This window comes from Prosopis cineraria, unplaced genomic scaffold (assembly GCF_029017545.1).
Source record: "Prosopis cineraria cultivar Desert tree isolate PC_DT_omini unplaced genomic scaffold, ASM2901754v1 PC65, whole genome shotgun sequence".
NCBI lineage: Eukaryota > Viridiplantae > Streptophyta > Magnoliopsida > Fabales > Fabaceae > Prosopis > Prosopis cineraria.
The window spans coordinates 910-17,368 of NW_026555395.1; the positions used below are offsets into that span (position 1 = coordinate 910).

At 34.2% G+C, this 16,459-nt stretch overlaps 2 protein-coding genes across 5 annotated transcripts; one reads left to right on the forward strand and one right to left on the reverse strand.

The window, feature by feature from the left end:
• The first annotated feature begins 807 nt into the window (after positions 1–807).
• On the forward strand, positions 808–2,450 carry LOC129295184 (serine/threonine-protein phosphatase PP2A-2 catalytic subunit-like). The gene is made up of 4 exons (XM_054933661.1): positions 808–880; positions 1,260–1,451; positions 1,559–1,960; positions 2,067–2,450. The coding sequence occupies exons 2-3, from the start codon at positions 1,278–1,280 to the stop codon at positions 1,670–1,672; spliced, it is 288 nt and encodes a 95-aa protein (XP_054789636.1). The 5' UTR covers positions 808–880; positions 1,260–1,277; the 3' UTR covers positions 1,673–1,960; positions 2,067–2,450.
• Positions 2,451–2,788: 338 nt separating this feature from the next.
• LOC129295186 (uncharacterized) lies at positions 2,789–6,309 on the reverse strand. 4 transcript variants are annotated; one of them, XM_054933662.1, is made up of 4 exons: positions 5,925–6,309; positions 5,691–5,826; positions 4,341–4,649; positions 2,789–2,991 (listed from the first exon to the last, which is right to left on the reverse strand). In XM_054933662.1, the coding sequence occupies exons 1-4, from the start codon at positions 6,029–6,031 to the stop codon at positions 2,875–2,877; spliced, it is 669 nt and encodes a 222-aa protein (XP_054789637.1). In that variant the 5' UTR covers positions 6,032–6,309; the 3' UTR covers positions 2,789–2,874. The 4 variants fall into 4 exon arrangements, with proteins under 4 accessions (XP_054789637.1, XP_054789640.1, XP_054789638.1 ...); XM_054933665.1 differs by lacking the exon at positions 2,789–2,991 and adding an exon at positions 3,122–3,235; XM_054933663.1 differs by lacking the exon at positions 2,789–2,991 and adding an exon at positions 3,122–3,638.
• Between the last annotated feature and the right edge of the window lie 10,150 nt (positions 6,310–16,459).

A 16,459-nucleotide genomic window follows, 5' to 3' on the forward strand; every position in this document is an offset into this window, starting at 1 on the left:
TTGGGGTAATTTCTGCAGATCGTGGTTACTATTCAGTGGAGACTGTTACACTTTTGGTGGCCTTGAAAGTTCGTTATAGAGATAGAATTACAATTCTCAGAGGAAATCATGAGAGCCGGCAAATTACTCAAGTGTAAGATTGCATGAGCACTCTGGCCTTCATAGTAATCTGGGTTTTATGATGTATAGACAGTTTGGTGTATAGGCTTAGAAACAGCAGCTTGGTTTAACTAATTATAGCGTTACAACATCTTGACAAGACAAAAGGGCATATTTATATTAATACCGGATAGTCAAAACTCTCTAAAAAAAAAAAAAGAATTCAATATCAAAGTGCATTTATTTTCTAGAAATGAATTGGATGCACCGATGTCAAGAAGCATTACATTTGAAAGGCACTCTTAAGTCATGCCTAGTGAAAATATTGTGCAGAAGCCTGAAGCCTGAGGGCATCTTTTGTGGATAGAATTTATGACTTGACATCTGTTAGTACCAGCAATATTTGGTTGGAATATAGTAGGGAAGAATGAATTCTTTTTCAGCACAAAGACAATTTTTTTAGTATGATTTTTGTTTGTTAACTCACCAATGCATCTGTATTTTTTGCCTTCTATTTTCAGGTATGGCTTTATGATGAATGTTTGAGAAAATATGGAAATGCTAATGTCTGGAAGTATTTTACCGACTTATTTGATTACTTACCTCTGACTGCACTTATTGAGAGTCAGGTTTGATTTAATTAGATTGCACAACTTTCTTCTGAGTATTCCTATGCCAGCCAATAACTTTTATGTATGTTGTAGATTTCTGTTTGCATGGAGGTCTCTCACCTTCTTTGGATACACTGGATAATATCCGGGCCTTGGATCGCATACAAGAGGTATGTGTTACTAAAGACTAGTTTGACTCCTGTGCATCAGCTTATGTGATATGGTATTGAGAACCATTTAATATTAAGCCATGTACTATAAAGATTGCTATAATGGAAACATGAGCTAAAGATTTGCTCTTATTGTTTGGTATATGTTGAGAAATAATCTGTGTGATGTTGAATAATTGCCTGCTTCTCTTTGCACTTGGTCTTGTGCCTACCATGTTATCAACCGTGATAGGTGCCCAAAGAATTTCAGCTGTTCCATTTTTTGGCTAACAATGTGATGCCACTTGCAAACATTCATATCTAAACCAGTGTTGAAGTTAATTGGATGCCTAGCAATTGTTAAACCTAGGGTGCTTGACATTGTGCTTATACATTGCAGGTTCCTCACGAAGGACCAATGTGTGATCTCTTATGGTCTGATCCAGATGACCGTTGTGGATGGGGAATATCTCCTCGTGGTGCTGGATATACATTCGGGCAGGATATAGCTGCTCACTTCAATCACACCAATGGTCTTTCGTTGATATCTAGAGCCCACCAGCTTGTCATGGAAGGTTACAATTGGTGCCAGGTCCATGAATGATCTTTGTGATATGTATAATTTTATTTTCTGTTTGGTTTTGGGGTATTTTCTCCATTTCCTTATATTGACTTTTTTAAATTGATGGGTTTTTTTAGGACAAGAATGTTGTGACCGTATTTAGTGCTCCAAATTACTGTTACCGATGTGGAAATATGGCTGCAATACTGGAAAATTGGAGAGAACATGGATCAGAATTTTCTGCAGTTTGATCCAGCACCCCGGCAAATCGAGCCTGACACTACAAGGAAGACCCCGGATTATTTTTTATAATTCCATTTATCTTCCAGCCGTTTGTAGTTATTGTTTTCTGCTGTTACTGTAGATGTGTTGTTAAGAGGAGAGGAGTTTCCCTGTTTAATGTTGGGTTATCATCAACATATTCTTTCTTTCGGAATTTGCCTGCTGATGCTGCTGCCTTTTGCACAAGAAACCTATGGGAGAACTGGCGGCCATGAATTAGTGTTGTATATTTTTGAGGAGGAAGCAGCGATAACATGGTATATCTCGTGTAATTTTTTTAGTATCTCAAGTTAGAGAGGATATTTTGGGATCTGACAGTCATGTTGATTTGGGACTTCCCCATCGTGCCACATGAAAGTGCAGGTTTTTATTTCACATAACATCGTATCCCTGGTACTGAGGGTTGAGTAGTAACAGGTGCATTGGAGATACACGAAATATAATTTCCAGACAGATTGAAGCGATGTCATTGGATATAGTTGATGTCCGTTTGAAGCCGATTTGATGGCATTATTTGTTCGTATAATGTCCCGTGTCCAGTTTGAACTGAGTCGTGAGGAATGAGGAAAGCGAAAATGTTCATTGATGTTCCCTGGAGATCCAATTAGGTTCGTAGCTATATCAATCTGCTAGGAAAGAAAATCCTATGGCACACTGTCGTTTTAGATATTCTCGGTCTTCCACAGTTCCAGATCGACCCATTGTAGAAGATAAAACTGAGAAATACGAATGGCATGTTTTCTTTTCTTTTGGGGGCCTTAATGCATGTGGCACAAGGGGGACGTGATTCGTTTTGTGAATTAAAATTTAATTCAGATTTTAAGTATATGTTATCAAATTTTTATTAACATGTTAAGTAAATGTTCTTTACACCTCCCTGACTCTCTAAACTGGCTCTTTCCCATGACAGATGCCAGCCATCATGTCAACGGGAAAAACCTTGTAACAAACAATTAAGGAATTTTACCTCAAATCCAAAACAGGTCCATCCTATCATATTTGAATCTTACCATAATTAATGTGAATATTTAGCCTCTACAGAGAACCATGCAGCATCCATTTTCACCTCTAGTTTTCTCTGATAGATGCAGTTCTGAGTTTGGTCGCTACAAAAGTTTGATTGCAAAAGCTTGAACATGGAGAAAATAGTATCATAAAACAGGTTTATGTGTCAAAACCGACAGCTCATCTGAACCCTTCCGGCTGCAAAAGCCGATACCGAAGCTGCCTTCTTTTTCCTCAGCAATATGATTGATCCACTAACGAGAAATAAAAAAATCACGATCCCCTGTCCAATGTGTTTCACAAAATATATGAACACTAACACGCCGTCTTGTCTACTACTGTCTGAGAACTAATCACCAAATAAATTCGTCATGATTAAAAAATTAACCAAAAAAATAAATTGAGACCTAATCTGAAGATGATAAGCAGAATCCCCGGCCCAAAAGAACAACAACGAAAATACTTCTGAGAATAGCCAACCAAAGCAATCCTTCCAAAATAGTTCAGTTTCTAATACTACATCAATACTACATGAAGATCATGAGAAGTGAAATCAAATCCAGCAAATTGTAAGCCTAAATCACATTTAACTCCATTGAATTCCTTTTAAAAAAAAAAAAAATCCATAGAACGTAGAACCCCATGACCTTTAACCGCCAACCACCTTAGCCAAAGCCAAGTAGCATTAACATTGTCAAATTCCGATAAACAAGGAGATTGCAATCCGTCTGACGTCAGTAGAAAACAAACCGATAAAACCAATCAAAATGATGCCATCAATGAGTTAGTAATAATGCCTGACAACTCACTGCAGGATAGTTCTAATTAATGCAGACTTCCATCCTTGGAAAAGGTAGATGGGAGAATGAACAAACCATTGATATATAGCACAATGTCCTTTCAAGGTTTTGATTCCAGCAGGATAGATACCTGCTCAAATAGTATGAAGATCAGGCAAAGCACCTGAAGCATCCTTTGACTTGGAGGCACTAATATATATATGAGATATGCTAGTGGCTTATACTCAAAATGTAAACTCAATGTGCATTAGCAAAATTACCACAATTAGCATAGCATAGGTCGTGGAATGGTCCTTGACCAAGTCTACATACTTAAATTTGGAGAGTTGTGCACTTGACAATTAATTGAGTGCTTGGTCAAACTCACTGGAAATGTTTCGGAATACAGCTGGGAAGTTCTCTTGTGAAATATTTACCAGAAGAGAGCAGGCTCACTGACTCATTGATGTTAAAATATATAGGTCTGTACACACACATGCAGAGATGGAGGCAAGTGTATAGTGGGGAAGCGCCCCACTATAAATTAGAAACTGAATTTGGGCTGGCCCTCTTTCACCCCAATCATGAAACCCAGAAGAATCTAGGAGATACAAGCCCATCTTTGTTAAACCCAACCATCTCTCAGCTAAAAGTGCCCCCCCCCCCAAAAAAAAAAGGCTCCATCCTTGCGCACATCAACTGGCCTGCAGCTATGATCCTTTAATATGGTTGTTTTGATTTAACAACAGAATATGACCCACCCACTGTATGATTTGATTTTGCCAATCAACCAAGTGCAGAGGCCAATAACAAAAAATAATATTAAAACCAACACCTGAAAACTGAAAATTACCTCAAACCTAAGCACTGACAACTTCTCTTCGGTAGCTGGGAGTATACAGCTTCGATAGGTAATGTAGGCCCGTGATTTATTATCTGAAGCGAATGAATCATCTACTAAACTTCTATGTTTCACTGAAGTAGTAAACTCTCTGGCATCATGTAATGCATTATTCAATTTGTCCATTTTGTCAGAGATTTCCAAAGACAATCGAGCATTTTGAGAATTTGTCCTCTTTGAATCTTTCATAGAAACTTTAATTTCTATACATTTGAATGGGATATGGTAGCCAGTCTCACTACAGCGATATTTGCTGTCACCCTACAAATCCAAAAGCAACTTACAGATAAAGAGCACAGGAAAACAGAAAAGGAAAAGATACTCCTTTTCTTTTTTGGTATAAGAAAAAGATACTCCATCTGGATTAAAAAAAAAACACACACACACACAAAAGGGCATGCAATAAGATATATTACACTGTTCTACAAGTAGACTTGAACAGTGGTTTGAAACTACTTTTTTTTTTCAAGAGTTTTGAAAGCTTACATAACTACTTTTGGGAGGGGATAACTGAAGAGCATGGATTTAAAGTCCCATATCACAAAGTCATCATGTTGTGCAACTCTCCAATTCCACATCAGTATTTGGCTTAATAAAGACTGTCACGAAATTAGTCATGACAATGTTTAATTTTCCCATGTTTAAACAAATTGAACTTGTCGCAAATGAATTTATAGCTCATCAATATCTACTAGAAAAATCAGAAACTTGAATCAGTTCAGATTCCTAGCAGAATTTATATATCTCATCCACCTTCAATCCCACAATTGGATTGATGATCCAGCTAGCTGCAAAATGAAATGGCTAAACTAATGCAGTCGAGTTCATTCTTAGGGCCATATAAGAAAACATAATCACAACTTTCACAAGCAACACATGTGAGCATTTGCAGCAATGAGCAGATGCTTCAGATGTAGCAGGCCAAAAAAAAAAAAAAAACGAGAATTACATTCGCATAGATTGAATCGCAACCAAGTGCATTACATTTATCCTATTCCTATATAACATGACCAACAATAACTAAAACATGATTTGGCACAGTGAGTGAAACTGCAAGCTACTTGCGCTTGATCTGAAACACTTCACGTTGTCCAATAAACATACTGCCTGTATGTACTTGCTAAACAACCTAATATCTTACACATGCACATCTATTAAGACCATGCAAGTTAAAACTCATCCGCGACAATTCACGTAATAAATACACAAACGGGCAATCCCAAGCACTCAAAACTATCTTTCCGGACAAAAAACCATGGGATCAAGCACAAATTCATGCTCTAAAAGGAACAGAAAGGCAACCTTCTCAGAGTAAAGGCAATTGACGCAGAGACCAGAAGGAGAGCATTCAAAGGTAATGTTGCTTCCAGCCGGCTTTTCCTTGAAACTCAATAGAACTCTGCCCTTTACATGATGAGTTTCACCGCTTCTCCAATGGCTGCCCAAATTCAAACAGTTAAAACCAGAAGAAAACGTCACAAAAACAGCGCCTCAAAATTATCATGAAGATCATGAATTAGGAGGGTAAGAGATTACTTCCGGTGCCCCACAGCGAGAAGGAGAGCTTCTGAGTCTGGAGCGATAGGAAGGCAGAAGAAGAGGACCAGAAGAAACGATCGTGAGTTCGCAGATACCGTCGCCATAATTGGCACTTCTCTTCCTCCGATTTGATTATAATTTCTGGATCCAGATCACCCTCAACAAGTTCCCCTGAATCACTGTGCTAAAATCGCAGCTCTCGACCCAGATCTTTGGATTTTCATTTTCCTAGACATGCGATTGGCATCTCACGATAAAATTCTAACATATTCTTTAGATAAAAACTCAAAAATTGTAACATTAATTATAAAATCTTCTCTCAAATCTTAAACTTGTTTTGAAAGAAAAACAGAGCGTCATAGGTATATTCGCTCAGACTCATTTTTTAAAGTTGCGAATACTTTCATTTGACAAGACATAGTTTTTGGTGGTAGAAAAGAATACCACAAAACGAGAAAAAATTAGAACGTCAAATTATCATTTTTACTGTAGGCAAAACTTAGGCACTTAAGTTATGTCCTTAATATACTTTCCTCCAACATATTATTGCCACTTGGATTTTTTTTCTAGCTCACCACTTAAATTTCTTTAACAGAGTTTTCCATCGCTGGCTATCAAAAATGGAAAGAAGATAAATAAACCTAATTTCTTGTCTCAATTAATGCTCGAAGATTTTGATCCTCACCTAAGTAACCTCCATTGCCAATGCAACTTTTCCATGACACCATTCTTCAGCTTCCGTTGTCTGAGGATCGCAAGAATTGTTTGGGGTAAAAAGGAATTGACAAGTGGTGAGAGAGGCAGGAGCTTAGAGCAAAATTTAAGGGGCTACAACATTTATGCTTATATGAGCAGAGCATGGAAGAGAATGAATCTAATGTTAGAGTTTTCGTGTGAGCGTCAAGACGATTCAACATGATTATAGTGAGATTAAGATGAAGAATGAAGATGAACGTGACAGTGTGTGAATTTGCAAGTGAAATTTTAAGGGAGGGGAAGTTTGGTTTTGAAGGGGTGGAGAGAATGAAGAGGGAGGAGAAAAGTTTGACTGAAACAAAAAGGTTTGACGATTCAAAAATTTGCAGCGTTAATTGAGACAAGAATTAAGTTTTGATTTATTTTCTTTCTATTTTTGATAGCCAATGGTAGAAAACTCTATTAAGAAGAGTTAAGCAAAAAGTTGAAAAAAAAAACATCATGGTGGCAACAATACATTGGAAGAAAGCATATTAAGGGCATAAACTTAAATACCTAAGTTTTGCCCTTCAACTATTGCCATCTTCCTGAAAAGTAAGAATTTTATTAAAGGAAGTAATTGAAAAATTAATGTCCATTGAAAAAAGTAGCATTAAATAGAATCAAATGAAATTTATCAGAGCTCTAATTGGATTGAAATTGATGACATGATGCAATTCAAAATCATTGGTGAATAGGGGTGTTCAGTCTGGACCCATTCCGATTGGCCCAATATCATCCTGATCATATTGGGACGGGTCTTGTCCCTGCTCAAAAATAATCGGGACGAGACAAGAAAAGGGTTCGAGATGGGGCGAGACACGGGATTACTATCGAGACATCCCGTCTCATCCCGAATATTATATATATTATTTTTTATTTTAAATATATTAATTATATCAATTATAATTTAATACTTGCAATTCTTATTTAAAACTAAAGTTTTTTTATATTGATAATTTTAATGACATGGAGTAAACATGACGATATCTTTCTTTATAATATATTAATTATATTAATATAATTTATTCTTATATCTCTCTATTTAATAAATTTTATTTATAATGTATTTCTTGCTTTATTTTTAGAAGAGTAATTAGCTTAGCACATCTTCACTAAAGTAGAAGAACAATGATTTAATATTATATTTGACTTGCCTGTTGTTACTAATCTTATAACATTAATATCACTTGTATTTGTTATTATAATGTGTAGTTGTAATTAATATAATTCAATAATTAATTTTAAATTATTATTATTTATATACTTGTGTTATTTTAATTTTAAACTTAATAAATTATATGATTTAAAATTTTAATAAACATTATTATTCAGATCTTTTTTCGATATTATTCCATTTATCGGGATGGTGGGACGTCCTAATCTTATCCCGATCTTGTCTCGACTCTTAACGGGACGAGTTAACTTTCGAGATGAGACGGGACACGAGATCAAAATTCAATCCTGATTTTTTTTACGGGACGGATCCCGTCCCGTCCCGTGAACACCCCTACTGGTGAAGATGCAGAAACTAGCCTATGTCCCAAGATCAGGCTCTCAAAATGACCTGGCAGAGTGGCAAGTTGTTTTCTCCTATCCTATGTTCTCAAGGAACGCACTAGCACACTGCACCCCACTTTGCAAAGCTAAGCCACTGGTGGGAATCCCATACCGTTTACATTCTGTGGTGCTTTTTTAAGAGATTGTCTACAACTTTTCTTCTCATTCATAATACAAGGAGCTTTATCATATTTTCTAATAACTTGGAAGTTTTTATCCATAAATTTTCATCCATTAAAAATTGTTAAAAAAAATGTAATAGTTCCCACCCTATTTTTTTGGAGGTCTTTTGGACTAGATTCCAATACTCCTCACAAAGCTTAAGCTAGCTTTCTTTAAGGTGATACTTGAATTATTCCTCAATGATATTAGATTTAACCTCAACTTTCTTAAGGTGGTAGATGTTGAAGGTTCAAGTTTGGGAAGGTTTCAAAAGATCTTTTTGATGGGGTGAGAAATAACCCAAGTATCACCTTGAAGAAAGCCAGCTTGGGCTCTATGAGAAGTATTGGAGCACAGTCCAAAAGACTTCTGGGAGGGTGGGGTGAGGACTATTAAAAAAAAGGAGTAATTAATTGATTGTGCTTTGAAAAGGAGTAGACGTAATACTAAACTGGTTGCCTCTGATAAATGGAGTTAATCTTAAAAGTGGAATATTGAGTTACTTTCATATATGTGTTGTAAAATCCTGTGTTTCTGTACATAATATTTCATTATAAAATGTACTAAGTTATTAGAGCAATCAACACTTTTAACCTAAAATACCCTTATGAGTGTATTAAAATTACCTACCTTTTGATGAAGAGAAATCATGTAATTTCTTCGACTCCCTTCTCATTCAACATCCTCTCATGGTATTAACTTATTCTTCAAAACATTGACTTCCTTCTTCATGCATTAATTTTATTCAGCCTATCCTAAAACAAACCTTTGATATTTTGTGAAAGAATTTTTGGGCACATAAAAGTAGGATTTGTCATTTGTGCTTGTGAAAAATAATCGAGATAAATAAGAAGACAAAAATTGTTGTGAACAATACTGTGATAATTCTTGGGTATGGCGATAAAACTAGAGGCATTAATTTGAAGCAAGCTGGATGTGTAACATCCTGATTTTTATATAATAAAGAAATTGTGGAATTTAGGTTTTAAGGAAAAAAATGATAATAATAGGAATTTATATTATTTGAGATTATTTAGAAATAATATTATAGTTAGGTATTTAATTATGAATTTAAAAATTTAAATTTAAAACCACATAAGCAATTTAGTTAAGATATAATACATAAATAATTTTTTTATGTGTGTGTTAAAAAAAAGAGAGAGAAGGTAGAAGGAACAAAAAAAAGGGGGAGTGGAAGGTTGTTGTTTCTAAGTCTCACATTGGTTAGATGAGGGAAGAGAAGAGGTGCCTTCATGTATAAAAAGGAGGGGGTGTGTGCATTAGGAAGCATGAGAGGCTAAGATGCAATTTAGAAAAAATTGTAACTTATGACCCAAAAGTTTGAATAACTAAATTCAGACCTATAGTTTTTTTTAATATAATTTTAGGACTCACAATCTTATTTTTATATTATTTTTCTCTCTTCCTCTCACGTTGCTCGGTGTTTTCTCGCAAAGGGGAATTATTTTCTTTTTCTTCAGGTATGTTCTAACTTTCCTGTTTAAATTAGCATTTAAAAATTTATTTAATTACAAAATTAATTTTATAGTTATTTTCTAAATAATATTAGCTTTCTAGTGATATGATTATTTTGTAGGATAGAGTAAATATTTTGATTAGGATTTTTCTATAGGATAGTTAATCTGATGATATGATGGATTAAAAATATAGGTTAAAACTCTTAGAGATATAATAAATATTATAGAATATTTTCTTGAGGTTGAAACTCATGTTTAAGAATTTTTGAGTTAAAATCTAGATCTATATGGTTGAATTTATGTGCAATCTGAGATGTAGGGATAAACCTATGATTATTAAATATTTATTTAAATATGAATAGGTATTTTTAAGGTTATAGAAAGGTGATTTGAGGCTTCAGGATAATTTTAAAATTTTTAATTTATTTTTGGATGAATTTTTAGAATATAGAAGGATGAAATTGTGATACTAGAAGTGATTTGAGGATAAAAAAAATAGTTTATTAGGGTATGAGAATTTTAGAAAAGAATTTAGGAAGTTAAATGAGGCATAAATCTTAAATTAGTGTTAATATAGATTATAGATCTAAGACTTTCTAACTATTTAAATTAGAGTTATTTATTTTAATGTAAAATTAATATATAGTATTGTAAAATAATTATGTAGATTATATTGACAAAGATAGTGGTGAAAAAGGAGTTGTGAAGGGGAACTTGTTATTCAAACACAAGGTAACCATTATTAATGTGTTGTGATGGGTATGTTTGTGAATGGTTATGTGTTGTTTTGTTATTTAGAAAAATTATGAATTATTGAAAATAAATACTGTTATATACTTCTGTGAAATCATTGCCAAGTGGGTTAAAAATTTATTTTTGTTTATCTTGATGAGATATTATTGTTCGGATATATTTCTATTTGGATATTTGAATGATGCATGACTTGTCAGGGTATTTTAATGTATGGTGTTAATGGAAATTTCTATTCGGTTAATTATTACCACGTGGTAAGCCCTCATTGGACCCAATGAGTGGCGTGTCGCTTGGTCCAACTCACCTTTGGCCGGGTGATTTGGCGTCCGAGCATGGTGAAAGGAGGATATAAGGTGCAGTCATGCAATTAAATACTTGTTCGGTTTGTTTGAAAATATTGTTCGGTTAAATATTTTGTGTGCCCACTTAGCAGTCGCATGATTAGTTACATCCGCATGTATCATTACATATTAATTTTTGGTTACTGGGACTTTTAAGTCTCATTCCCCGTGGTTAATATTTTTACAGGAGCGAGTCCGGCCGAGAAAGCACCAGAGGTGTAACTATGGTATATGAGACACCATCTTTTACGTTGCCTCTTATTTTGGATTATACAATGTATCTTGTGCCAACTTAGGACATATCTTCTTTGTGGAGCATGTAAACTCTAATCCTTTTTATTAAAAGTATTTATATGACCATGAGGATTATATCTGTCCCTCATGGTTTTAATTGCCTTTTTGGATATTTTAAGACTTGTGTTATGTCTTGGATGTATCATGGTAAGAAAATTTTCTACCATGATAATGGTTTCATGGTTTTAATAATTTACGAAAAATTGGTTTGTATTTTTGAGGGTGTTACAGGATGAGTTAGCTTAAACAAGCCCAAAAAATTTTAGGATCAAGCTTGAGAATTTAAAAGATTTTTTTATTCCAAGCTTATTCGGGCCGCCCAAATAAACTAAAGAAATTAGGGCCAAGCTTGAATCTAAATAAGATAAAAATTAAAAATATTAATTTTTTAAAATAAAAATCAAAATTACATAAAAATGAATAAAATAATATTTAACAATTTAGGTATTCATTCCAGCCCAAATAAGCATGAAAGCTTAAGGGGTTAAAGCCAAGCTTGGCTATATAAGCTTTTGTACAGGTTAAGGTATTTTAAACTTGGTCCAAATAAGCCTAACCCATCTAAATTATCGGCTCTAGATAAAATTAGCATACCTAATATCCCGTAGGTGATATTAATAACGTCCTCCTAATTGTATCACAAATGTTTTCAATAAACCTATCGAAGAATCATTACAACCCCTTTCTGTAATATCTTGAAAATTTTTAAGTGAGGTTAGTTAGGGCTTAATTGGGAATAAATTGATAAATTATGGTTTAATTAGGGTAATTCAAGGTTTGCCTTTGACTTTTAGACCTATTAGACCCCAGTAGAGGCTTCATAATCAAATATAGGGGATCTTTAAGATAGATTGTACCCAATTTAGATGGCTAGATGTGGGTTTCACCTACTATACCATCCACTACAGTGGAGGATACATGCATTGTAGTTGATCGACATGATTTTTGTTTATAAAATCTTTAACATAACAGTGTTTGTGTAAGGAGAGGACGAGAGAACTCGAGGTTAAAATCTTTCCTCTACTTGAGCTTGTGAGTTTAAGCCATTTTAGTGTCTCTAAAAGCATAACTCTTAGGTTACTCCCTCTCTTATACTCCATCATGTTCTTCTTCTTGCTTCTTTAGGTAGTGCTAGCCTGGATCTAAAAATGGTAGAGAGAGGTGCTAAGTTTTTGTCACACTTATAATTAATGGGAGCTTAGTTGAGTATCTTAAGATCGGGTTAAGCCACCAGCAAAGGTTTTGAGTGTTTATGTAACCCTCAAGTAATCTCCACTTGACATTACCCAATTACTCCACATAATCATAACTTAACTATTAATCAAGAGTATAAACATAATCCTTTTAAAATAGTTGGGATTCCAAAATCTTTTCAAAACCAATTTGGAAACATTCAAATTTAATATACAATGCATAATAGAAGCTAATGTGCTGCATACATAGCCTTTAATGTAAGAAAACAGAACCAAATCACAATTTCAGAACAAGAGCCATGCGTCATGGCATGTGCTACATGTGCTGCAACATGTGGTACCAAGCCACAAGCTCCTCCTCTGTGTCATGTGCTGCAGCGCACATGACAGTTTTTGTTGTTATATCATAGTTTATAGATGTGAACTTTTGACATGCATCGTTTTCACATACAATGTCCGATCAAAATGATTTAAGTACCCACATGAAGCTTATACAATAAGCTTTTTGATAAGAAAGTTTGGATACAATCTAATGGTCCAATCTTGAATCAGACATTCGATGGAAAAACTTACTTTTTTTGAAAATCTAAGCATCTAAAGTATTCAAATCTCACACTTTATCTTATTAGACCACTTTAGGCCTAAAACCAAGTATAAAAGGATCAGTTACACCTGATTGCATAATAATATCATCACAACCAAACATATACTCATATTTAGCTAATATATCATCCATTTTACATACAATAGGGCCTACCTTTGACAAATTCTTATTACATAACATTCTTGGCCAAATTCTCCATAATATTCACCACTTTTAAATACACATATTCATATATAACACAATCTCAGCCCACAAATCACATTTCACCATTTATTACACTTTATCACACTTATTAGGCTAAGATTCATAAAAATTATCACACATCACATCAAAAACATGCATATACATCATATGGTAACTTAAATCATTTATAGATTTACAACATGAAAAATTCATTACACAAACCCTTTAATACTATAGTAATAGCACCACTATGTCAGTCCCAAATCCTTCCCTTTACCCTACTTACTATCAAAACATGTAAAAATGTAATTATTGGGTGAGATAATAATCTCAGTAACAGAATAACTCATAGCTATTAATTAGCATTCATAACTAAAAATAAATAAAGATTATATAAGTGTATAAACATATATATTTTTAGCTTTATAAAAATTATTTCCAAGTTAAAACAATTCCACTAGTATGATTGTCTACCATTTGATCCTTTATGTTATCCCGACTGAAATTATAGGCTCCACTAGGCCAATCATACACTTATTGACCTGAGCATACCTTCAATGATAGAATCACCTGATCAAAGGTGTTTTGTCCCACTTACGAACCATGGTTTTCTCTTATCACATATGATCAAGACATCGTTACTTTAACACCGCATCGCACTGATGCTAAGGAGTACAAATCTCCAATACCATACTTCACGTGGGCCTTAGGGAGATAATATCTAATATTGTACTCATTAGGTACTAAAGAGATAAAATTCTCTAATATCATCCCCCGTCAAGCACTAAGGAGAATAAATACTATATAGACTTCTATTACTCCAACCTATAGATAAACTCCTACCCCTTATTATAATCATGCTTATATATAAACTAGATGTTTGTATCCAATCTTATAAATATATATATACACAATTTCATAATCTCATTTCCTTAAAATCATTTTATGTATAAAAACATCAATTTCACAAACATGCACCACTTTAAAACAATTTCAAACAATAATATCAATACTGACAATAGTTAAGCTACATAATCAAATAGAGTAAGTTATTTGATCATCTCAATCCTTTGGTTATAAAAAAGGTTACTTGTGGATTTCTTACTCGTTTATTGTCACTACACACTTTCTCTTCGTCAAAGCATATGCACAACACAACAATCTATACACAAATTAGCACTATTAGTTAATTTATAAATTAACCACAAGTACTAGTTATCACTATTAATCATACTTAACTTTTCATTTCCTTTCTCTTGACCAATATAGGTGTAACATCCAGAAAATTTTAACCCTGATTTATTAACTTAATTAGCGTAGTTAGTGAGTTAATAAGATGTGTGGTCAGATAGGTTTAACTTGGCATAATTGTTATGATTTCAGTTCTAAAAGTGGGTCCAGATCGATGGCGGGCGACCCGAGTAAGGAAAGAGGATGAAAAACTGAAGAGTTGTGTTCTGTGCCACACGCTGCAGCACGTGGTTGGTTCGCTGCAGCATACAGAGGTAATTCAAATGTAACGGGCTCCTTGTGCCATGCGTCACGACACACGGCCAAAAATTAAATAAATCAGCTCGTGAGCTATGTGAAAAGAAAAGAGAAAAAGAGAAGGAAAATAAAGAGCTTGGCTTTGACTCTGCTAGAGCATGACTTTTAGTCCCATTGTTGATAGATTTGAGCTCCCAAATACCCAAGGTAAGATCATGGTGCCTTCTTCTTCCTTCTCTCCCTCATTTATGATTATTTATGGTAAAGTTTGAGTTGGGAGATAGATTTTTAGTCCATGGGAGTATAGGTCTGATTCCATTAGTTAAATGAAATTAATGAGAGTAATTTAATGTATCAAAACACCACATTGATGATTTTGCAAGTGGTTGGTCCATGGGAGCATTTAATATCCAAAATTTATATTTATGAGGTAGTTGGGAGAGGTTAATGTGCATTAATGATGGTTTAAGGTGTTATGAATGATAATGTGCATTAATGGAATCTAATGAGCCCATTGTGTATGAAGGGGTAGTGATTATGAGTTGATAAAATAGTGTATGAGGAGTTTTATGTTGATAAAGCTTAAAGTGCTAGATGATGATAATATCCTTGTGATATGGTTGTAGAAAGGTTCATCTTGGCACTATTTAAGCTCATTGAAGCTTAGGGAAGTTGATATAGTGAGGGGTAAACCTTTAACCTCTCAAAGGTTTGAGGTAATCGGAGAAAACTTAATTTTTATAGTTGTATATTAATTGTGTTGTGTAATGTGTTTTATGATTAATTTGATGATGCATGTTAGCAAGTATATGATTGTGAAATGGTTTCTTTTGAAAGAAAACCTTGATTTCTACCACCCTTGATGTTTTGTAAAATTAATTATGATTTATGAATAGGGGTGGAGAATTGTGATGAAATATGAGTTAATTATGAGCATATGTGTTATGTGAGTTCATTGTTTGAGAAATGATTGTTAAAATATCTATTATGTGTGAATTATGCATAGTATGATCATTGGCGGGAGTTCACCTAGGGGGACAAGTAGATTAGTTGAAATTCACGTCGTATTAGCAGTGACCATTGGAATTAGAAACTAGCCTTAGCACTGACCATTGAAATTAGGAGGTAACCCTTGTCCCATAGTTGTTTCGGGACTATCCCACTTGTTCTATGAGGGACTTGAATATAACTAGTCTCTATTAATTCATAAGGAGGCTAAATTAGGGGTACGACAACCCATGGTTGTTAGTATAAGGAGAAACTGGATTACATAACTGAGTGAGTTAACCCTGGCCTACTAGCTCCTTACAAATGAAAGGCTAAGTTAGTCCGTAAAGGACGTAGCCTCTTGATAGCCATCGATTTCGTGTCGGAGGTAATAGGAGGATATAAAGTTGACATATGATCATGCATACAAGTTCAGCCGCATGGTTGTTAGTTTTGTGGTCTGGCATATGTTAAGGGCACATAATTGTTATTTTTGTGACCCTGAGTTAGGTTTTGAAAACAACATGATATAGTGTTTTGTGAATCGTGGAAATATATGTTTATGTGTCTAATTACATCTATTTACAATTAATATATAACTGTAAGGGTTAAGTAAAACTTGGTTATTGAGTGGTTGTACTCATCCCTCAATTCTTAATATTTTCAGGACCTAGCTCATCGGATCTAAGTTAAGAAAAACATACAGAGGCTTAGGATTTGTGGAATAAATCTTCTGTATACCTCTCTTTAGTTG

What these genes read in the sequence shown, in the direction of transcription:
- LOC129295186 (XM_054933662.1), bottom strand. Translation starts at nt 6,031, where the DNA reads ATGGCGACGGTATCTGCGAACTCACGATCGTTTCTTCTGGTCCTCTTC. An exon ending in ATTGCCTTTACTCTGAGAAG is followed by an intron (nt 4,650 to 5,690) that starts GTTGCCTTTCTG and finishes TTGGATTTGTAG; the next exon opens with GGTGACAGCAAATATCGCTG. An exon ending in TGTCAGTGCTTAGGTTTGAG is followed by an intron (nt 2,992 to 4,340) that starts GTAATTTTCAGT and finishes CACATTGGACAG; the next exon opens with GGGATCGTGATTTTTTTATT.
- LOC129295184 (XM_054933661.1), top strand. Translation starts at nt 1,278, where the DNA reads ATGTGTGATCTCTTATGGTCTGATCCAGATGACCGTTGTGGATGGGGA. An exon ending in AAGGTTACAATTGGTGCCAG is followed by an intron (nt 1,452 to 1,558) that starts GTCCATGAATGA and finishes GGGTTTTTTTAG; the next exon opens with GACAAGAATGTTGTGACCGT.